Source organism: Dipodomys ordii, unplaced genomic scaffold (genome assembly GCF_000151885.1).
Source record: "Dipodomys ordii isolate 6190 unplaced genomic scaffold, Dord_2.0 Scaffold18, whole genome shotgun sequence".
In the NCBI taxonomy this organism is placed as follows: domain Eukaryota; kingdom Metazoa; phylum Chordata; class Mammalia; order Rodentia; family Heteromyidae; genus Dipodomys; species Dipodomys ordii.
Window position 1 is genome coordinate 6,696,280 of NW_012267234.1, and position 22,263 is coordinate 6,718,542.

The 22,263-nt window shown below is 51.5% G+C and overlaps 2 protein-coding genes across 6 annotated transcripts; both read right to left on the minus strand.

Annotated features, from left to right (window-relative positions):
* Window positions 1-2,343: 2,343 nt before the first annotated feature.
* Window positions 2,344-11,734, minus strand: Cdh16 (cadherin 16, KSP-cadherin). 5 transcript variants are annotated; one of them, XM_013012882.1, is made up of 18 exons: window positions 11,601-11,734; window positions 10,868-11,032; window positions 10,514-10,591; window positions 9,610-9,765; window positions 9,401-9,539; window positions 8,941-9,099; window positions 8,143-8,339; window positions 7,445-7,567; window positions 7,092-7,242; window positions 6,629-6,856; window positions 6,475-6,551; window positions 6,216-6,404; window positions 5,830-6,071; window positions 5,144-5,277; window positions 4,102-4,344; window positions 3,834-3,941; window positions 3,454-3,570; window positions 2,344-2,700 (listed from the first exon to the last, which is right to left on the minus strand). In XM_013012882.1, the coding sequence occupies exons 1-18, from the start codon at window positions 11,730-11,732 to the stop codon at window positions 2,603-2,605; spliced, it is 2,736 nt and encodes a 911-aa protein (XP_012868336.1). In that variant the 5' UTR covers window positions 11,733-11,734; the 3' UTR covers window positions 2,344-2,602. The 5 variants fall into 5 exon arrangements, with proteins under 5 accessions (XP_012868336.1, XP_012868337.1, XP_012868335.1 ...); XM_013012883.1 differs by lacking the exon at window positions 2,344-2,700 and adding an exon at window positions 2,723-3,294 and having other exon boundaries at window positions 10,868-10,925; window positions 11,605-11,734; XM_013012881.1 differs by lacking the exon at window positions 2,344-2,700 and adding an exon at window positions 2,723-3,294.
* Window positions 11,735-14,329: 2,595 nt separating this feature from the next.
* Window positions 14,330-17,120, minus strand: Rrad (Ras-related associated with diabetes). Its single transcript, XM_013012782.1, has 4 exons — window positions 16,868-17,120; window positions 16,163-16,236; window positions 15,829-16,033; window positions 14,330-14,948 (listed from the first exon to the last, which is right to left on the minus strand). Exons 1-4 carry the CDS (start codon window positions 17,118-17,120, stop codon window positions 14,671-14,673), a joined length of 810 nt encoding a protein of 269 aa, XP_012868236.1. The 3' UTR covers window positions 14,330-14,670.
* Window positions 17,121-22,263: the final 5,143 nt, after the last annotated feature.

A 22,263-nucleotide genomic window follows, 5' to 3' on the forward strand; every position in this document is an offset into this window, starting at 1 on the left:
TCAGAGTCCCATGAGACCTCTGGAGCTCAGAGTACGCAGAAGAACCCAGGCCAATGTCTTGTCTTGGGCCACCCAAAAAGGCCTGCTTGGAGCTAAAGCTGGAGCCCCTTCTCCATCCTTCCTCCCCAAACCCAGGGCCTTGTACTCTCTAGAATGTGTGTGAGTGTGGGGCTACATGCATTTATGGTACCCTCACCTCACCTCAGAATTCATCAACTGGGGAAAGCCTGTGATGCACTTGGCACTGGGCTAAAAGCATTTTACAAGGATTATCTCATGTGGTTCTTCCATCAACTTATGAAGTGAGGCCTATTCTACCAACATGTAAAACTGAGGCTCAGAAAGGTGAGGTTATATATCTGGAAACTCAGTAAGGCTGAGGCAGAGAATGGATAGCACCCTTCTCTTGTCTACAGCAGGAGGCACACTTCATGAACATGAGTCCCTACAAGCACTCCCCAGCCCACCACCAATGCATTTCTATCTGTGACCCAGGAGAAGCCATGCCCCTCTCTGAGCCTTACTTATCCCTTTAGGATGGGGCTGAAGATGACAAGAGAGGTTTCTGTCTTCAGGTACTCAGGGAAACCGGGCAATGATAACAACTACAGAGTAGCCAGGAGCCTGGAAGCTCAGAAGTCCTCAAACTGAGACAAGGTGCCTCAACTTGCCCTGGATTCCCATCATCCCAACTTTCCTTCATTGATCCCCATCTATCTGTCTACTTACACTGCCAATTGTTCATCCATCTACTCATCTATGCACCTACCCATCCATCCAAACCAAGGACCTAGAGACAGGGAGATTCCGGCTTATGAACCAGAGAAGTTCCTGCTATCTCTTTACAATGCATCTTTCCACCATTAGCAGAAGGAACGGGCCAGGTGATCTGTAAGGCTCACTGGGGGATCTTGTGGGAACAGAGACCAGATGAAGGATCAGATACTTCTAGAGAGGTTATATAGAACTTGGTTACATTGTTCCTCCTTGGGCTCTGGTCCCAAGACTCCCAGAAACAGCTCTTCACCTCCCTGACCTTAGGGATTCTCTACTGGATAAAGGGGCCAATGATCCTCCCCATGTAGTTGATGGGAAGATTAGATGAGATTTTACCTCCAAGTGGCCTTGTACCCTGAAAGACTATCTGAGTAGATGTGAGCCAAGAGGATCAGGGGACAGATCTGGTGACAGTGGGCAGGGAAGCCCTACTTGGCCCAGACTAGTCAATGGAGCCTCTGGTGAGAGTTTCTGAGTGCAGTGTGACTGGGACCGACCTCAGAGAACATCTACAGGCTTCCTCTGGCCAGCCAGAATGCCTGATGCATCTCTTTTGGCTGGCTTTGGCCCTCTTCCCACAGAACTTGCCAGCTGTAGAGAGATTATCTCCTAAAAATAGGGTTGGGCCTCACCAAGGTTGTTTTTCTCTCTTCCTCATGATTTACCATCATCAACTCGGGGTGCCTGGGACAGTCAGTCCCACCCTGGCTTCCTGGAGACCGTTAGAAAGGAGATCAGCTTGTCTGGAGTAAGTCTAAGGGCAAGGGTTACAGGTCTGTTTGGATCCATGGTCAGGACACCTGGGCCATGGATTAATCTTGGGCTAGGGTGAGCCATGCTCCACCCCAATGGTATCCATTCAAGCAACTCACTTTTCTGCTACTCTGAAGATTCCCTGACATGGTCACTACCTGTGTGTGGACTCCAGAAGTGCCTGAGAACCTGCACAGGACAAAAGGACTCATCTCTGGCTTTATTCTCCTGTGCCTGCCTTGCAGAGTGGGGGATCTCTGCTAACCCATGTATGCAGGAAGCTCATGCATAGGGACACAACTGTGCTCACACAGGAACAAAGGACAGGGCTGGGAAGGTGGCTCAGTGGTAGAGCGCTTGCCTTGCATGCCTGAGGCCCTGGGTTCGATTCCTCAGCACCACATAAGCAAAAAGAAAAAAGCTGGAAGTGGTGCTGTGGCTCAAGTGGTAGAGCGCTAGCCTTGAGCTGAAGAGCTGAGGGACAGCGTCCAGGCCCAGAGTTCAGGCCCCACGACCGGACCCTCCCCCCCCAAAAAAAAGAGTTCCAGGAACAAAGGACACAGACTCACGGGATTATGACCTCCCATAGCAAAATGATATCCTGGAAAGACAGGAATGACACCATCACAATTATCCATCCCAGCAGTGAGCTCTGGATACCCAAGGAAATAGCCTGTCTCGCTTTGTCCCCAAGAGCTCACCAAAAGTCCAAATGATGTCCCTAGGTCCTTCTCCTCAGGGATCCCAACTCTGCTCCTTAATCCCCAGAGCCAGAAGATGGAGGGGGCATGAACATTTGCACTCAAGCACAGTAATTCTCAGGGCCCTGCCCCGCTCATTCACTGAAGCTTTATTATTGGACAATGAGCTGCCATTCAGAGCACTCCTTTGGGAATCCCATAAAGTCATCCAGGCTCCTGGAACATACATAGTGACAGTACCTCCATCCCAGGAAGATAAGAGGGGTTTTTACTCTGTAGTGGTCCCCACTGAATTTTGGGCACGAGGACTTTTCCCAGTGGGTTCAGATGGAGCCAGAGGCCAAGCTCCCAGCTGAGTTTTCCTAGGTTACTCAGGCGGCTGCCTTCAGGGGCATGCTGTCTGCTGGTTGATCCAGGTCCTTCTTCCTTGCCAAAGCCAGGTGGGTGAAGATGAGGATGAGGAAGAAGCCTGAGGGGTCCAAGTATGTCAACACTCAGAAGGGGGCTGTGGGACTTCTCCATTTGTAGGGACAAAGTTTCCTAGACAGTGTATCCAAAGCTGAACGGAGTCTGAGGGCTGGGGAGTGACTCCTAGAACCTGAAGGACTCTGAGGACTTGGCCCAGTCAACCTTTACCAGATCCTGAACTCACTGAGGCTTCCCTAACACACCCCAGCCTCCAACATCCCCTTCTCTGTGGACAGCTAATGTCCAATGAGTTGTTCCCATAGACCTCTAGGAGAAAGGTACATGGCAGCATTGTGCTAGGACCAGCAAAGAAAATGAGGAAAATACTTAGGGGACTAAAAAATAAAGGAGACAGAAAGAGTGGCTTGGACTAAAGGAACAAGAGTAGAAAGATAAGAGATCTATCCTATCCTGCGTAAACTTGCACAAGTCATTTAACCTCTCTTGAACCATAGAGACCTCATTTGTAAAACGGGAAGACAACAGATCCATCTCACAGGCTGCAGTGGGGATTCCATTCGATAATGCACCTCATGTGCTAGGCCTAAGGCCTGACATTCTGGCCAAACAAAATAATGCAATGGTAAACACCATTCTTGATGAGGATGAGGATGACACCAAGAGAAAAGTGCAAAATAATAAAGACTTAGGAGGTTACACTTGCAGACCTGGAGACACTATGGAAACAGGACATCCCTAACCATACACAGGAACCATCCACTCTACCCACCCACAGGAACCCAGCTTCCATTACCTATGGCTGCCAGCGTGCCTACGAGGACACCCACTGCTGTCAACTTCGTGGGCATGCCTTTCATGCGGCCCACCTTGCGCAGGCACTGTCCGTCCACATTGCAACGACACACAATCACTGGAGGAATGGGGGGGGGGAGAAGGTGAGAGGCGTGGGGGAGGGCTCCCAGTGGCTTGAAGCCCCCTGGCTATTTTTGTGCACACGCATACATGAATGTACTCCTATGTATGTGGCAGCATGCACACAGATATAGGGGCCTGGCCACAAATGGACAAGTATGCACAGGTATAAACCAACTGTGTGAGCATCAGTGACCCCTACCCAGCCCCTTCCTTCTGCAACTTGATGGCTGCAAATGACATCCTTGGCTCCAGACTCACCTCGGACCGTGATCTGCCATGTTTGGGCATTGTGTTGAACAACCACTGGAACTACATGTTCACCTGGCTCCACCCAGTGCAGGGCCAGGGTGAGGAAGGCATGGGAATCTATTGGATTGCAAGCAATGATTGAATCACTGTCCTGGAAAGGTCAGCTGGGGGTTGCTCCTTCTAGATCCAGCCCCATCTTATTTCATTTCCAAGTGATCCCTCCCTTCCAACCCCGCCGCAACTTGGTCACAGCTCCCTCCCTTCCCTCACCAAATACCATTGAAAGGCTGAAGACGCCAATCTCGCTGCACGGTGGGGTTGGGACCCAGTGCAAAGCTGTAGGGGCCATGCCCACTGGACAGGTTGGAGTCCTCGCTGGGTGCACTGATGACCACGCCATAGTCCTGGCGAGGTGTGCAGAGATGTCGGGATGGCATGGGGGCCAGAGTCAGGGCCGGGACAGGAGGGGCCTTCAGGAAGTGGACCATGAGGCTGGCAGAGGTGCTCAGTTCTGGCTCATCTGTGTTGTTGGGGGCGGGGTGAGCCCTGGAATTCCTTAGCTGGCTCCTCCCACACAGCCCATAGGTCACACCCTGCTGTCATCAGCCACCCTTCCTCCAATCCACCCCTCACTTCATCCCATCATCTCCACGTCAGTAACTTCCTCACAGCGGACTTTACCTCTTCACTGTTTAAGCAGCTGCCAGACTCACCTCCATCTTTCTGGATGCCAAACCTGCCCTCAGAGCCATCCCTGATATTGAACCAGAGCCCAGAAACATGGCAATGCCCTGACCGTGGAGAGGTACTCCTCTTGGCCCATGACCAGGAACCTTTTGACACCCTCCCAACAATACCCTCCCAGAACCAGTCCGTCCTAGCCAAACAACTTTCACAATTCTTCCTACCTGGCCTTAGCATGTGTTTCGGCTCATCTCCTAGCATGTCTGCCTTAGATACAGCTTCTGGTCATCCTTCCTCCCCTGACCCACACCCACTCCCTTAGCTTGTTTCTGAAGCTGACACCCTAAGACACCTTCTAGGGGCTAAGGAGCAGGATTAGAGGATTTCAAGGTAGACCAGGAGAGTGATGAGAGAAAGGAAGCAGAAGCCAGGCCTTCTCACTTTGGAGTAAATCCATTCTCAGGAAGGCAGAATGCTCCAGCTTCCCATCCTTCTCTCCTACTAGAGGCTGAAGGATTGTCTGTAAGGGCCCAGGGGGTGGGGAGATTCAGGTCTGCCCATCTGTCTGAGTTTTGCATAGGGAGCGACTTCCAAATGTAGTTCCTCCAAGAGGTCCCACTGATTCCTGGCCATACCTGGGTCCTGAGCCTCCACAAGCACTGTGTATGTGTCTCCAGGCCGGGCACCCTTCAGAGACTGGGCTGTGTGTACCTCCCCGGAAGCCTCATGGATACAGAGCCAGCCCTCTGAGTCATTGACCAGGGAGAACCTGAGGACCAGAGAAGGGGATGGGAATGAGGTGGCACTGAGATTACATAGGGGATCTTGCTCAGAAATCCCAGAATCGTGTGACCTGCTCCAGTTCCATGATCTCTAAGGGGCAGCTGGGGTGCCCAGCCTCTCTCCACAGCTTTGAGGCTTGTTGGAGTGGGAGGCTGGAGTGAAGATACTATGGGTGGTAGAGGAACTATCAGAGTCTAGGTATTGCTTCACTTGTTCCCTTGCCAAGGGGCTTGGATAGGGCCCCAGCTTGAGGACAGCCTTGTCTCCCTGCTGCAATCTGAGTGGGAGATAGAGGAGGACACGGGACTCCTTCCAGATGGAGAGATAATCTGAGTTCTCATAGGGTCTAAATGCCCCCCTCCTGATTCACCCCCGTGCTCCCAACCCTCCATGCCCCAGGAGACACAATCTTGGCCTTATCAATAACTTGAGAGATAGTTCAAATAATAGATAACATGAGCCTCCTCTGAGGCCTGAGATTCAACCCTGAGAAGCAGAAGAGATCTAGCCCAGGAAAGAGTTCAGGCTTTTGGCTCACCTGAGAGGTCTGCTCCTGGGGTATGAGGGCTGGATGGTCAGCAGGAGGGAACCTGCTGGGATGCTGACTGGGACACGAGCCTCATAGCTCTCCTGATCCAATTTGAGGGGAGGGATCACTCTTTTCACCAGCACAGTCACAGTGGCCGTGGATGCAGGTCCTGGGCCAGGGCCCACCAGTTCTTCCACATTCCATACTACCACCACCACCTCGTGATGAGGAGCTGTCTCATAGCTGAGGTTCTGAAACCAGTGAGTTCTGGGTCACTGTGCGGGCTGTGGTGTGTGTGTGTGTGTGTGTGTGTGTGTGTGCACGCGCACATTTGTGCGAGTGCATGTGCATGGGGGTACATACACATATCCCTTTCCCACCATCCAGATCCTTACCTTGCGGAGTCTGAGTTGGACATGATTAGAGTCTGGCTCTCCATCCAATCCAAAGATCCCCTCTGTGTCTCCCGCCTCAATGGCAAAGTCCATGAGGCGGAAGGCAGGCTCAAGATCAGCATCAGTGGCCGTGAGTGTGGCCACCAGAGTCCCGGGCTCCACATCCTCAGGGAGGCTCACAGGCCCAATCTGGAGAGATAGTGACAGCCAGTGAGATCCTCCAGCACCCTTCCCAAGTTATCCCTTTGCTTCCACATACCTGGGAAGTGGTGAACTCAGGAGCGTGGTCATTGATGTCCATGACTGAGACTTCAACTTCACATGTGCTGCTGAGGCCTAAAGCATGGGAGGTCTTGTGTAAGGCCCAATAAGAACAGAGAGTCAGGAGCCCAGGTCACCATCAAGACACTTACCACCCTCTGCGCCTGCCAGGTCAATGGCCAGCACTTGGAGCCGAACGTTCTGGCCAGCTTGGAGAGGGACAGTGCCCAGTGTGATACTTCCTGAGGTGGGATCCAGCTGAAAGGTTCTCTCTTCAGTCCCTTCCTCAGGCTCAGGTTTCAGCAGCCGATATACAACATGGGAGTTGGGAGAGTCAGGGGCATCTGCATCCTCTGCTGACAGCTTAGTCACTTCAGTACCTACAAAACAGCACCCACTTGGGTGGAACCATGGCTCAGCCTACAGGTCTTGCCCTGCCTACTTTTCTTTTTGTACAAAACTGAACTTGAACTTGTGTGTACATGTGTGTGTGAGTTGGAGAAGAACTTAGAGATAGGGACCTAAAGTTAGACCTCCATATGGCCAAGAGATGCAAAATGAGATGGTTTGTAGGGACTCCATTCTTCCCTCAGCCTGACAATTCCTATAGCCCACCTGGGGGGCTGAGTTCAGGGATGCTGATTGAAGGAGCATGCGGGGAGCAAACAGGTGCATTGTCGTTTTCATCCATTACCACCACACGTAACTCCAGGGGTTCTGCGTAGTCCTCACCATGGGAATTCTGAGCTTGCACCTGGAGCAGGTACTGTAATGGGCAGTGAGGGGAGGGGCTTCAGGTCAGGACCAAGGGCAGCTCCTGGAGCTTCTAGATGGTTAGCTCCAGCTCTTCTAGGCTCTCTTCCACTGCCTCAGCATCTGGGAGGGAGGTCACACTCACAAAAGCCAACCAAAGAATGACTAAGCACCCTCCAGCTCCCCCCCCCCCCGCCGCATCCCTCTCATCTAACCTCAGCTTGGGCTTCCCGGTCCAGCTCCCTGGTCACATGGATCTTCCCCTCTGCATCTATATTGAAAGGCCCAGGAGGCTGGCTGTCCAGGTGATAGTGCACATTTCCTCCACTCCAGTGTACCTAGGAGGCAGACATAGAGTGAAGGCACTTGGGGTTAAGGGGCAGAAATGATCTATGCCCACCCTTAAACCCAACTGATTTACAAATAAGAAGCCTGGACTCTAACTATGGAATTGCTGTCCTCCAAGTCCCTGGAGTCCAGGTAGGCTCTTTATATTTAGGATACTTGTGGTGACAACTTTATAGCAGTCTTGTCCTGATCCAAACCTGAGTCCTGACACAGTGCCTGAATGACCAGGTTGTTTTTATTTTCTGCCCTCTCAGGCTGAAACTGACCCTCAGGCATTCCTAGAGTAGGCTTGAGACATTCCTGGTCTGGGTGACAATCCCCATGGCAGCAAGAAGTGGCAGCTGTTTTCCTGAGGAAGCGAAAGCCTTGGGCAAGTACTAGAGATAAGAATACAGAGCCACACCTGCCAGAGGATGGCATGTGAGGGACTATGGGAAGTAGTGGAAAGGGTGATAGAAAGAGGAGAGGGAATCAAGTTAGGTCCCAGACTCTCCCCGCAAGTGTCCATGAGACTCAGGCACAGCTGTCTCCCAGCTGCTTTAGCTGCTGATAGCCACTAACTCACCTGAGCAATGTGATGTGGGTATGGGACTTTGAGGTTCTCTGACAGGTGAATAGGCTCTAGGGGTGCCCAGGTGTTCTCCAGTATGAAGATCTCTACAGTTGCTGTAGCCTGGTGGCCTGAGGCCTGATCACCCATGTCCTTGGCCTGCACCAAGAGCTGGTAAGGCCCTTCCAGGGCATGTTCTAGGCTGGAGCTTCCTAAAAAAGGTAGAATGATCAGCTGATACCACATATGAAGCCACATATAAGGCAGGTGTTCTTGAGATTCTAGGTCAAGGGATGATAGGGTCATAAGCATCCAACCAAGACTTGAAAGCTTGCAATATCATTTCTATAGCTACCCACAAAGTAAATGTTGGTGAACTGGGGAGGGGGGTAGATGGATCATCAGAATAGGAAGATGAGTAGAGGACTGCTTGGATGGATTGTTAATGATAAGGTTGGATGGGGGTTTGGGATTAGTTGGGTGAAAGGACGCTAGCTGGATTGAGATATAATCCACTTGTTTTTCTATCAGCCTATGCCTTTGGTTTGAACTCCCACATGCAGGTGCCTTCTGCCATCAGTACTGAGGTATCCAAACAATGGCTCCTCTGGCCATTCTATGATATCTCCAGAGAGTGGAGCTGAGGCACTTCATCCACCCCATTTCGTAATTCTCCAGGCATGGCCTCTACTTACAATACTGTTTCCTCTTCCTTCATCTCAGCTCCAGCCCATCCATTCCTTCTAGCTCAGAGCCACCTCCGACCCATCTCCACTGTTCCCTGACTGTCCCTCCATCCCAGCTTAGGCTCACCCTCAGGGCTGAGTGCCAGAGCTCCCAGCTGAGGCTCCAGTAGGAATAAGTCTGGTGAAGGTTGGGCCGGGGTCTGGCTCAGGATATGGAATCGAAGATCTGAGTTGGCAGTGCCTGGTTCATCCCCATCAGTAGCCTCAAGGAAGAAGAAGGGGACACCTGGTGTACGGTAGGGAAGTAAACTGTAATGGAGGCAGGAGAGGGAGTCTTCCATGCCCACCCTTCTCCTTCTGGCCCTTCCTTCCCTATCCATCATCATGCCAGGTTCTGGGGGTGAGCCACAATTTTTCTTCCCACTTCTCAGATGAACAAGTTAAAACCAAGACTAGATGGTACCCTCAGTAGAATGGGAGTGTATAGGATGGGTTAGAGCTGGGGAGGGACAGCTTCAACTCTGTGGTCCTGTCCCCCATTAGTGGCCACCTGACATTGCTGCAAGTTGGTTGCCCTTGTCTCTTACCAGGTCTGGTGCCCTGGCTCAGCTGAGCTCTGTAGACAGTCTGGGAGAATTGGGGCACCTGGTCATTCTCATCCTTCACATGCACAATTATAGACTGTGGGCCCCACAAGATACGTCCATCATCACTCTCCAGGGTGGTCTGGCATGAAAGAGCAGTCAGTGCCCAGCCCTGCCTTGATGACTGTCCCCTCTATCTCATCTGGCCATACCTGTAGCTGGTACTCTGCCTTTTCCTCTCGGTCTAGGGCTCTGGTTGCCAGCAGGAAGCCAGAATCTGGATCCACAGCAAAGGGGACTTCAGCTGCCACATCTGAGCTCTCTGACAGCACAACGTGGCTTCCAGCCTCCTTGAGGGGCACTGGTAGCTGGGTGAGAGCAGAAGCAAAAGGAGTAGGGACCAGGCTTAGATATGTCTCTTATCTAACAACCCCATTTTATATGTGGGGAAAGTGAGCCTCGGAAGGGGGTTGGCACTTGCCTGAGGCTCAACAAGCAATGGGAGTAAAAGCCTGAGTTTCTGCTTTACCCGATGTGTGTGTGTGTGTGTGTGTGTATGTGTGTGTGTGTATGTGTGTGTGTGTATGTGTGTGTGTGTGTGTATGTGTGTGTGTGTGTGTGTGTGTGTACTGAACTTAGGATGTACTGAACTTAGGACACACAAGCTGTTCCTTAGCGTTTTTGCCCCAGTCTAGCCATATCTCCACTTCTGACTTTTTGCTGGTTAATTGGAGATAAGAATCTCAAGGCTTTCCCACTTAGGCTGACTTCAAACCACAATCCTTAGATCTGAGCCTCCTGAGTAGCTAGAACAGGCATGAACCATTGGCACTCAGATTTTTCTTTTTTAATACTGGATCTCTCTGTGTAGCCTAGGCTAGCTTTTACTTGCTGACTCAGCATCGTAATTACAAATGTGTGTCACTATACCCAGCACCAATATTTCATTCTGAAATTCTCTAGGACTAAAGTCATGTTATTCATGTTATAACACATATTCTCTGGGAAGCAGGATCCAAAAGAAAGCCAAAGTAAGAAAGAAGATGGGAGCTGGAGGTAAGAGGCAGACTTGAAAGAGTGGGACTTGGGGATTACTCACTCAGCTCTTAGGCTCACCTTGACCAAGTACAAAGGGAAACTTCCACCATAGTTTTCAGGGACTTCCACATGCAGCTCCGCAGCTTGGGCCTTAGCCTGTGGGAGAATTCTACCTTGTCCCAGGCTCTGTCTTCCTGCTGGGACCTGGTAGGAAAGGAAATTTCTCCCCCTTCCCTAGGCCTGGTCACACCTCAGTCCATCTACCCTCTGGCCTTTGACCTCCTGCAGACAGCAGGCCTTCAGTCCTAGTTCTGAATCTCTACCTCTACACTATTTCCACGGTCAATATCGTTGGTCCAGGTAAAATTGGAGACAAAGGTGCCAACCACCCCTACTACCAAGACCTGAAGTAGGAGGAAGGGCCCAGCTTACCTGGGAACTGGAGAGGCAAAGCAGCCACAGCCAGGCCAGGGCCATAATCAGGATGGGCCTGAGGGATATGGAAGTGAAGACCCAGCCCAGATGGATGGGAAGAGGGGTTCCATCCCATAAACACAGCCAGAGGGATCTCCTGTAGATCTGCATCCTCTTCTTCCCCTAAGGGCGGAAGCTTTCTGTTTCAGGCAGAAAATGGTTCAGCTTCTCAGCCAGACTCAGCAAGATTCCTGGATCCAGTCACACAGACTCTTAGCTCTTGACCCTACAAAGTTTTTTAGGAGTCCCACCTCCAAAACCTCGTCTCCTTCTTGCGGTAACCTCCCCAGCCTATCAATCCCAAAGCGATCATTCCTAAAAGCTCCTCCACATCACAAATATTGGAAACTGGAGAGACCATTTCTTGCAGTGGCATGTTGTAGGCAAGTCCTGAAGGGCAGGGCCTGGCCAAGGTCACAGAGGACTTAAGTACCAGAGGTTTCCTCCTGGAACACAAGACTCCTGACTCAAGCTTGGAGATTGTCCTACTCACAACTGCAACTTTCAAGACAGAGTATCTGCCCTCGTCTTGGCATTTTCCAACTCCTAGCATATAGCCGAGCACACAGAGTATTGGCAACCACTCCATGATGGATCCCTGGGAATTATTCTCACACAAAAAGAGGGCGGTGTCCCCTTACCCCCCACCCTGTCTTCACCCTAGTCCACCCATGCCCTCTCAGCCCCTCACCCACTGGTGCCAAAGGCGACTCTTTTGGTCCAGCTGCCAGGAAAGAGGGTTCCTTCTCCAGGGAGCTCGGGCAGGTTGGGCTGGGTGGAGCAGAGCAAGGTGGACACTTGAGCAGGTAGGCGGTCTAGGCATACTTGGTCAGGAGTGGAAAACGCCACTAGGCCCACAGCAGCCAGCCTGGCCCCGCCCAATCCCTCCCCCCCCCACTTCCCCACCAAGTTACTCATTGACAGTGAAAAGCTAGGACTGCTCAATGTCCGTGACTGCCAGCTCCAGGAGGTGGGCAGACCATTGGCCTGGCACTCCCTCCACCTGACACAGTCCAGTGGGCACTCCTTGGCCCCCTGGGCTTGAACATTACTTCTTTTTCTGTTACTTCAGACTTGGTTTCATTTCTCCCCTGTAGGCCCAGGACTACAGTTACACCTTGTACATGCTGTTCCTGGTACCTGGAATGCCCTTCCACTGTCCATCAGTGAGGTACCTACTCATGCTTCAGTACTCAGCTCAAAAAGACACTATGCTCATAGACTGGATTGGAGGCCCCTCTGGTAATGCTCCCATCTCTCACCATGTGCTGCCTCTACTCATTCGCGGAGGACACAAGCTTGTCTTCCATTCATTAGGCTCAGGGTTCCAGCCATGACCTGGTCCTTGCCCTGCTCCAGCAGCACCCAACTAGTTCATAGAGAACTAAGACAAGGACTTCAGATTTCACCTTAATGGCACATGAGAAATGTGAGTATTAGGGCTTAAGACCATCCATCAGTGGGACCAAGGGGTGTAGGGGGATAGAGTCTGCTGTCCTCTGAGCTCCCCTGAACTTTCCCACGTCCTTACGTTGGCCTCTGTAACATAGACAGGGCTGGGACAATAGACTGCCCCATGCCTCCGAGTAGGAAAGAGATTGAGTCACCTCAATCCTGACCTTTGAAGGAGGTATGGGGCCAACCAGGGTCTTTGCTTCAGCAAGTTCCTCAGACCCAGGAGGAACTTTGGGGTACGGGAATACCAGACAAGGAGAAAAGCTGGAAAGATCCCAGTTTCCTGTTCCTTGTCCCTGGAGATTTCTTGGGTCTCCATCAAAGCCTTCTCGTGGTGTTTCTGGTTAGTGTCTCAGAAGTTGGGCAGAAACTCCTTAGCTGCTCCCACTTGGTCAGAATCTGGGCATCTGCCTGGGGGTCACTTGAGCATCCAGCCTGAGTCTAGACTGTGTGAAAATACTGAAGGAGGTCTCACATTACTGAGTCTATTACATCCATGGCATTGCTCTAAGTACATAATTCATTATTCTACTCACTCCATTCCAAAGGGAGCATTGTCCCCAAGTCATACAAAGGGGCACAGAAAGGCTAAGAGATTTGGCAATAAGTAGCAGAGCCAGGAGGGCTTAGGTTCTTCTTCAGACCAGTGAACCCTTACCTGCTCTGAGAAGAGCAGACTTCCACATGCCTCAAAGTATGTTGGAGGGAATGGAGGAAGCAACAGAAGTTCTGAGTAATTCATACTGCTCTGGAGAAATGTGGGGGAATCTTAGAGACCCTCTACCCACATACAGAGGAACTGTTCCTTAAACTTTTTTTTTGCCTTGAACAAGTTGCAATCGAGATTCTAGCCAGGCCTCAAGGAACTGCGGAATGAATAAATGGAATGCATCAAGAAATCTATGGACTCTTATCTTCTCAGAAGCTGTCCCTTACCTTGCCCCAGGCTGCCTTCAGGCTTTGGAGATGAGAGGATCTAAAACCATGTGCAGTGGTCCTCTTTATCTTTGAGGGATACCAAAACTCCCCACTGGATGGGTACCTGAAACCACAGATAGTAGCGAACTATATATGTTGTGTGTGTGTGTGTGTGTGTGTGTATGCATACATACCTGTAAACTTTTACCTTTTCACTTAAAGGAAGCACTTTACTGCTTCTCTTTGTCATAGTTGAATTGCCAACATCACTACTCTTGTGCTTTAGTGGGAGCATCATTAACAAAAATAAATGACTAGCACTATGATAACAGTTGATCTGATCACAGAGATGGCTTCTTGGTGACAAACGGGTAGCATAGGCATCATGGATCCTCTGGACAAAGCATGATTAACATCCTGAGTGAGACAGGGCTAGGTGGCTTGAAATTTCATCATGCTACTCAGAACAAGTGCAATTCAGAACGTATAAAATTTTATTTTATTCCTGGAATTTTCCATTTAATGTTTTCACAATGCAGTCAACCAAGGATAACTGAAACTACAGAAAGTGATAAAGACTAGATAAGAGAAGGCTACCGCAAGTAAATTCCGATGCAGGTACACGTGTGGAGGAGGGTGAGTCCTGGCTTCCTTTTCCTGGCCATAGGTGCACCCAACTATATGCACACTGGGAGCCATAAGCATACTGGGACACATTCCAAGATCTCATATTCCAGTCAGGGAGGACTACAGAGAACTGTTTTTATTAAAATTAAGTTAGCCAATGCTGGCCTGGCTACTCAGAGGAAAGAACAGTAAACAGTAGACAACGTCAGACCCCAGGGCAGAAGGATCTGGATAATGTCATGGGAAAGATTTTGTTTCCTTCTGCTCTTTGGATTCCCCAATCCTGAAGTTCCCACCCTCTCATCTGTCTCTCAAGGTCTAAGGGTGAGGGGGCCTGGAGCCCTTGTGTCTCAACCTACCTGTTGCTATAACCCTAAGATGGAAGAAACACAGTCGATAGCCCCAGCATGTCAGGAAATATTCTTTATTACAAAAAAATGCATGTAAACAAATAGCAACTGCATCGAACAGCCTCTCTCCAGGGCATGCACACCTGCAAGGAGGAAGGTGGAGTCCTGTCCCCACACACACAGGCCTGCCAAGGGCTGGGCCCAGCCTGCTTCTGGGATGCACATGGGCCTGCACATGCATCTTGATGGGCCCAGCCCTCACGGGTCACCAAAAGACACACCTCCCAGGCCAAGCACTGTCTGTCTGTCCACGAGTTGTGGCATGAGGCATGCCCAGTTCTGAGGGGCATAAAAGGAGGGCCATCACCTCAGCCCATCCATCTTCCCACTGTATTGGGAACCCCCAGAGCCTTAGAGAACTGAGAGGTCGTGGCAAGACTTGGACTTGGCGCGGAAGGCCATCTTGCGACTGTTGCGTGCTACGATGCGGCCTAGGAAGCGCTTTGCCTTCTTTCCAAGACTCTCCCGCCGCCGGGTACCAGCTTGCCTTCGTGCATTATCCTCTTTGCTGTCTCTGCGCAGGCGTATCTGACGCACAACACCCTCAAACAGCGCTTGGACGTTGTGATGCAGTGCCGCTGACGTCTCTATAAACTTGCAGTCAAAGACCACTGCGCAGGCCCGGCCCTCTGGTGTGGTGGGAGACAGATATGTTTCAATAAACAAAGAGTGAGGGATTGGGGGGAACCCACTCAAATTCTGGCCACCCCAAGAAGCTACTACCCACGAATCCTCAGGTAAGAATAGGGAGAATCCTGGGTTCTCTGCAGAAACAAGAAGATCCCATTCTTCCTCTGGGGCACCATTGAAGGAAGGCACATTGTGCACACACACACAAAAGACATTCATTTATTTGAAGCCTGATATTTAAACAGAAGTACTACAATAGTAAACCAAGGGAAACGAGCACTTCTCTGGACAGCTTAGTGCTTTATGATTTTATGTTATATTCTAATGAATAACCCAGTAGACTAGAGGGAAAACAATGTTATGAAGTCACTGTTAGCTTCCTCTGATGCATTCAGTGCTAGGGACCACAGAGAAAAATGCTAAGCCTAGAGGAAAGAACCAAGCTTACTCCAGGACTGGCCCCAATGCAGCCAGAATCAAGCTCTAACCTCCTGATGTGGCTTCTTCTACTTCCTTCCATCTAACCCCTCCACACACCTACCAAGCCAGAGTCAAATAGGCAGGAAGGGAGAGGGTCTTAGCTGAGGTGTCTTAGCTCTGCTTGGAAATTTGGTTCTCTCCCTAGCTCTCCGAGACCTCTGGAAGCCAGCCTTGTGGATTGGACAGCCTCTCGCTCCCTCCTTCCCTCCCCTTCTTTCTCTCTCTCCCTCCTCTTTTCCCTCCTCCTCCTCTCTCTCCCCTTCCCTCTCCCGTTTTCTTCCTGAACATTTTTAGCCACTGATGATCCCCAGGGACTCAAGCCCAGCCAAGACTGACTGGCCCACAGCCCAGTCAAAATCCACCTCCCCCCCCCGCTTTTCTGACCCGCTACCCACTCACCGTCCACGGAGACCTCGCGAGAGCGGACCAGGTCACTCTTGTTGCCCACCAGGATGATGGGCACATCGTCGGTCTGCCGGGCTCGCCGTAGCTGGACCCGAAGTTCTGAGGCCTTCTCAAAGCTGCCCTTGTCAGTTATTGAGTACACGATGACGTATGCATCCCCCATGGCCATGCAGTGGCCAGGCAACCAGTGACCCCCATCCTGAAGAACACACACACACAGAAACACACACAGTTACAACTGCTCCCCATATTTCTACCAAGAGCCTTTTACCTACCCCAGCTCATCCCTCCCATCCACCCCTGCTCTGCCTCCCAGCCTACATCCTACCTGCTCCCAAATATCATAGACCATGAGTGATGCTTCTTCGCCATCCACCATGAAGGAACGGTCATATGTGTGCCCTGGACGGAAGATATAGTCAGGTTACCAACTGACTGTCAAAAGCTCCCCCCCTCCTACCCATTTCCCTGCTGTGGCCACACCCTATCACTCCTTCCTACAGCTCTCCAAACACTTCTCTACTTGAAGAAGGCTGCTAATAGCAACAGAATGGACAAGACTAGAATCTGGGAATGGTGAGTGAGCATGTGATCTCTACCTATGTCCCCCAAATTAGCAATGTCCCAAGTGTCTACACCCGTGCTCTCTGCCCTCCTGCCGCCTAGGCTGGGCTCTTTGTGATCACCATAGCTGGAGTCAGAATTAGTGACTGTCACGAACCCGTGGGGGTCTTGGTCAACCTAAGGCTTTTCTAGAAACTCCCAACTCTTGCAGGGAGAAATGTCTTGCCCTCATGCCACAGAGAAATCCAAACCTTGGGTCTTCTATTCTGGGCATTTCTTCCCTATCAAGGGCTGGCACATGGCCGAAGGGGAAGAAGATGGTTGGAGGTAGTCCTTCCTCCTTTAATTTTCCCATCTTGAAGTGGGAAGATAGAGGTATGCATATCAGTATTTTTAGGGTCTCATAGTATTTTGCAACTGTCCTAACCCTGGGGTCTTCCCTCCCCCAGAAATGTCCCCTTCCTCTCACCTGCGGCCTCTGCTTCAGGACCATCCTCGACACCACCGAAGATGCGCGCCAGGGCGCTCTTGCCCACGCCGGGCGCCCCCAGCAGCAGCACTTTGTACACGCTCTCGTCGGAGCCGCTGCCCCCGGAGCTGAGCGAGTCCGAGGAGCCCTCGGGCCAGTCCAGCCTTCGGCCCTGGGTCGCGGTGCCGGCGGCGGCCACGGCCAGGGCGCCCGGAGTCAGCGCCGCCTGCAGGTCGCGCTCGTCCACCGGCATGCTCCGGCGCGGGGCCCCAGGGGGTGCTGCCCCGACGGCGCTCGCGCTCGCGGCCCGCGCCGCCGCGGCTCCCCGCGGCTCCGCCGCCGCCGCCGCTGCCGCTGCTGTTGCCGCCATTCAGGGTCATCTCGTCCGACGCCGCCGTCTGGAGGATTAGGAACCAACCGGGGTGGCCGTGTGAGCAGCAGCAGGGGGGAAGTGGGACCCCGAGTCCAGCAAGATGCTTGGCCCAGAGAAGTGGGATCTGGAGTCAGGAAAGATGCTTGGCCTCAACCCACTCCCGGCCACTAGGGTCTTTAACCTGTCACCCCGCCAAAACCTGGCCCAGCCATCGGCGACTCAGACGGCGCGCCGCACCCCACTCCCCGGGACACTCACCCACTCGCGCACAGACACCGCGAGGACCAGGGTGGGGCTCCGACGCAGGCCGATGGGGCTCAGAAGCACCCCGCTCGCAGAGCTGGGCGCAGACCCTCGGACCTTCCGCGCGGCTGGAGTCCTCAGCCCGCTCTGGCTAGGCGATTCCAGAGCTGCCTATTTAAGCCTCCGCCCGCCCCCGCCCCGCCCCGCCCCCGTCCCCCCCCCCCGTCCACGCCGCTGCTGCGGGCTGATGTGTCCACCCTGCGGGGAATCCCCACCTTCAGTGGAGAGCCTCGCACCCACCGAGATTACCCCCCCCCCTCCCCACACACACCAGGGGCTGGCTAGACAGCTTCCAAGGACTGGGTGTGTTAAAGAAGGAGGGAGGGAAAAGAGGGAGGGGGAGAATGAGTGTGTGTGTGTGTGTGTGTGTGTGTACTGTGGGGTTTGGGGGGAGTGGTGGACACGGGTGGGGAGGCAGGCTAGACCAGCCAAGTGCAACTCCTCTTGGGGAAAAATTAGGTCTGCCCCTTTAAGAGTGAATTCTCCCTTCCTTTGCTCACTCGTGGCCAATTGCCTGAGCCTGTAGACCAGTTAGGACTGGACAGATTCTCAGTCCCTAACCCCCCACTCCTCACAGGCCCATATGAGAGCTAGAATTTATTAGAGTTCCTAAATCATTGCTAGAGTTCCTAAAGAGTCCACACCAAATCCTTCTGGCACTTCCCTGTCCTGGAGAATTGAAGATTGTCTGTAATAAGCCTGTCTTTAGGGATGAAAGGTAGAGGTGATGGTGGTGTCTGTGAATCCCTGGGGACCAGTAGCAGGTGGCTGGGAAGGGACCAGGAGGACCCCCTGGTAGTGCCTAGCAGGCAGGATTGCATGCTTCAATCCTAGAGAGAAGACACAGGCCCAGAGACGGGAAAAGGTGAACTCAGTCCCACAACTCTACCTTCCAAGCAACTGCCAGCAACTCTGCTAAAAATATCTGCCCCTGGCACTGGTTATTCTGCCCCTGGGCTGGAGGTTGCCCTGAGTTGGGGAAATCCAGGCAGACAGTGTAGGATGCCAGCAAGATGTAGACACTTGACTCTTTAAGCTTTTCCTGCTTCCTTAGCCCCAGGAAGAGCACATGCAGACAGAGTATGGGTAAGAGGTGGGAAGTGACTTTGCTACCACTTTGGTGTCTAAAGTTTACTCTCCCTCAGACCTAGGGTTGGGGGGGGGCACAGAGGAAGGAGAGGTGATCAGGAAGCTGAGTGTCTAGTGATAGCTATTCCTCTGGTCTACTGGATCTTGGCTCTCTCCGGCTTCAGGGAGATAAAATTGGACATAAATTGGACATCATGACCTATTCCACCTTGTTCATCTCTGTCATAAGGACTGGGGGGTGGGGAGGCTGTGACGTATTTTAGAACAAGAACTTGCTATCAGTCTCTGATGTTAGATTGTGAGAAGTACCGTGTCAGTGGGAGGGCACCCATTCAAGACTCAGGTGACATCACAGATAGATCGACCCTAGTGGGCTGTAGCAGGTTGTCATGGAGACTTGGGCTAGACTTTCTGACTGCTACATCAGTTTCCTTGGCAACATCTAAGAAGTCCTTGGATGGATAAGGGCCTGACTAGGAAAGGTTAGGGGTTCATGAAGGGCTCTCTTATTCTTGAAGTCTTCGAAGTAGGCAAGAGTTGGTCAGAAGGGGCCAGCCCGTGTGTCATCCCCATTAGGAAAGACCTTGGAAACCTGGGAAACCTTGGAAGACCTTGGAAACCTGCTGGCTGTGGCTTCTCGGATAAGATCTAGCAGGAATAGAGAGTCAGCTCAACCTCTCATCAGAGGATAGAAGTTTCTAGAACCAGCATACCATTTCCCATCAAGAATACTGGCCACCTGCTTATAACCTTCCCCCTGCACCCCCCACCCCCCACCCGCCCAACATACACATGTGGTGTAGCTGGGAAGAACCCCTAGATGTCCAGCAGAGGGGTGGGGGAGGGCAATAGCTGTGGCCCTTCCCAGCAGAAGGCTGAGCATATAAACAGGGCTGGCTTTCCCCTCTGGTAATTTGAGCTCTTGACTTCAGCAGTGTGTCTTCATTGCCAAGGAAACAGCATACACACAGGCCACTCAGATCCCAGGCATTCTGGTAGCTGCCCCAACAGGGTAGAGACACTTATCAGGAACCTAGGTAGGGCCAGAGGACTTTCACACCAGAATGTGACCTTGAGACACATTTCTCTACTCCTACCATCTAGTCCTCCCAGCCCTCTGTGCTGAAGTTGGCCACCTAGAATGCACAAAGTGAGTCTGGAAGCAGCCCTAAGGCCCTCTGTTCCTTTCTAGTTATGTCATCCTTTGTGCATTTATCCTGGCTGAGCCTCAGTTTCCTCCTGTGTCCACTGCGGTTAATATCTTGTTGGGGGTTGTTCTGAGATACACACACACACACACACATGTAACATAATACATAGAGGTACTGTAATTGGTTCAAGACACACATGGAGCCATCTCAAAACACTTGTATTATTATTACCCTTGGGTGGATAGGGCAGGCTGAATCAGTAGGCTTTCTCTTGCTTCTGCACCATTCTTTCTCCAGGATAGTGGTTTGCTCAGGATTGTTCCAGGGATCCCTTTAACAATGAAGACAACTCTTCCCTGTATTCTATACCCATCTTCTTCTTTTTTTTTTTTTTTGGTCCGATCGTGAGGCCTGAACTCTGGGCCTGGGCGCTATCCCTCAGCTCTTTAGCTCAAGGCTAGTGCTCTACCACTTGAGCTACAGCACCACTTATGGCTTTTTTCTTTTTGCCTATGTGGTGCTGAGGAATCGAACCCAGGGCCTCAGGCATGCAAGTCAAGTGCTCTACCACTGAGCCACCTTCCCAGCCCCTCTATACCCATCTTCTCACTGTGGGACCCCACCTAATCTCAGGTGGGGTGCAAAGGAAACTTGGGAACTGGGCTTCAGTGTCCTCAGCCCTCCTTGACCACAGCCTTCAGGTCTCAAGGACTGTACTCTGTTCTAAGGCTTCACTCATCCATCCATCCATCCATCCATCCATTTTACTGACCTATACTCAGTACCTGAGTATAGGCCCTTTTACCAGGGGCAAGATAATAGACATGGCTGGGCTTGTTCATGTGTCACCTGATCTCGAGATCAATCTCATTTAGCTATGATTTGTTTTCCCATTTTGTAGACATGGTAACAGAGGCTTCAGGGGTCACTGGCCAGAAATAGCAGAGCCAGATATACCTAGAGATGGGTTTCAGAGAACTTGAGCTCTTCCCCCCTACCGTTACTTCTGCATCCTCACCCAACAGCTGGGGGTTCCAGAAGGTTCCCTGGGTGCTGGCCCAGTATGCACAGATGGTGTCCCACAGGCAGTCAGAGGCCAGGCATTTATGAGTCAAGACTGTCAAGGGGACTATCTGAAACCCCAACCGTGGCATGAACAGCTTGGTATCCCTTACCCAATCATGCTCTGGCTGCCAAGAGGGCCAATGGAATGACTCAGTGACACTTCCCTTCTCTGTGACCCCCACTTCCAGTTGAACACAGACACATCCAGTAGAGGCCGCATGTGATGAGGCTTATAATTCAGAAGGGCTGCCTGGGCCTGATCACCCTGATCAGGCACCATGCCTACCTAGAGCCTTCAGCTCCTATCTGTGGAATGGGGGTCCAGTCCCTGGAAGATCATCTGAAATAGGACCAGGGCCTATTCATATCCCCTACAGAACAGTCCCGAGACTGCCACGACTATCCCAATCATGTATGAAGAGTGACATGTACTGAGCAATCAGTTAGTTCCACAGTGTCCTCTCAGTCATCAGTGAGCCGTGATCACAACAGAAGCTGGGATCTGGGGTGGGCCTAGGCCTTTCTATGGAGGTAACAGCGCCCCCTACCAGATGTTTAGATTCCCTTTACCTCTTGAGCTATGAGCATTGAAAACTATTCTAGAAGCTAATTTCCTCATGGATAAAAGCAACTGCCACACAGGGCTGGATGGAAAACTGTAAACAGTAAATAAAGCCAAACAGTAAACCCCTGGGCCCAAATGCCCACTCTCAGGACAGGCAAAGTGTTGTCAATGGGCCATCAAGAATAGATTTGTGCAGGCTGTAATCCTAGCTACATGGGAGGCAGAAGTCAGGAGGATTGATATTCAGGGCTAGCCCAGATAAGAAAGTTAATGAGACTTTCATCTTAACTAATAGAAAACTTGGGCATTGTGGTACATATCTGTCATCCCAGCAGAAGCACAAACAGAAGGATCATGGTCCACATCAGCCCAGGTATAATGTGAAATCTTTTAAAAAAAACTTTATTATTATTGTTACTATTATTATTACAATTTTTTAGTTGGTCATGGGGCCTGAACTCTGGGCCTGCGCGCTGTTCCTCAGCTCTTCAGCTCAAGGCTAATAGCACCCTATCAGCTGAGCCACAGCACCACTTCCTGCTTTTTCTGCTTATGTGGATCTGAGGAATTGAACCCAGGGCCTCATGCATGCAAGGCAAGCACTCTACCACTGAGCCACCTTCCTAGCCCCTAATGTGAAATCTTATTTGAAAAATAATTAATGCAAAAGTGGCTTGCGGTGTAGTTGCACATGCTTAGCCAGAACAAGGCCTGAGTTAAAACCCCAAAACAACCAACCAACAAAACCAAACCAGACATGATGGCCTGTGCCTGACCCAGCTACCTGAGAGGTCTAGGTAGGGTCCACTCTGCAGGGACACCCACTGCCCCTGCCCTCCCTCCTAATCCC

Excerpts from the sequence above, each read along its gene's own strand:
- Cdh16 (XM_013012881.1), bottom strand. The coding sequence starts at position 11,732 with ATGCCTAGACCGCCTACCTGCTCAAGTGTCCACCTTGCTCTGCTCCAC. Across the intron at positions 6,857-7,091 it reads CCCTGAACTCAGCCCCCCAG|GTACTGAAGTGACTAAGCTG; the intron begins GTGGGCTATAGG and ends GCTGTTTTGTAG. Across the intron at positions 4,345-5,143 it reads TGTGGAGGCTCAGGACCCAG|ATGAGCCAGAACTGAGCACC; the intron begins GTATGGCCAGGA and ends CCAACAACACAG.
- Rrad (XM_013012782.1), bottom strand. The coding sequence starts at position 17,120 with ATGCCGGTGGACGAGCGCGACCTGCAGGCGGCGCTGACTCCGGGCGCC. Across the intron at positions 16,237-16,867 it reads TCCTGAAGCAGAGGCCGCAG|GGCACACATATGACCGTTCC; the intron begins GTGAGAGGAAGG and ends TCTTCCGTCCAG. Across the intron at positions 14,949-15,828 it reads TCGCGAGGTCTCCGTGGACG|AGGGCCGGGCCTGCGCAGTG; the intron begins GTGAGTGGGTAG and ends CCACCACACCAG.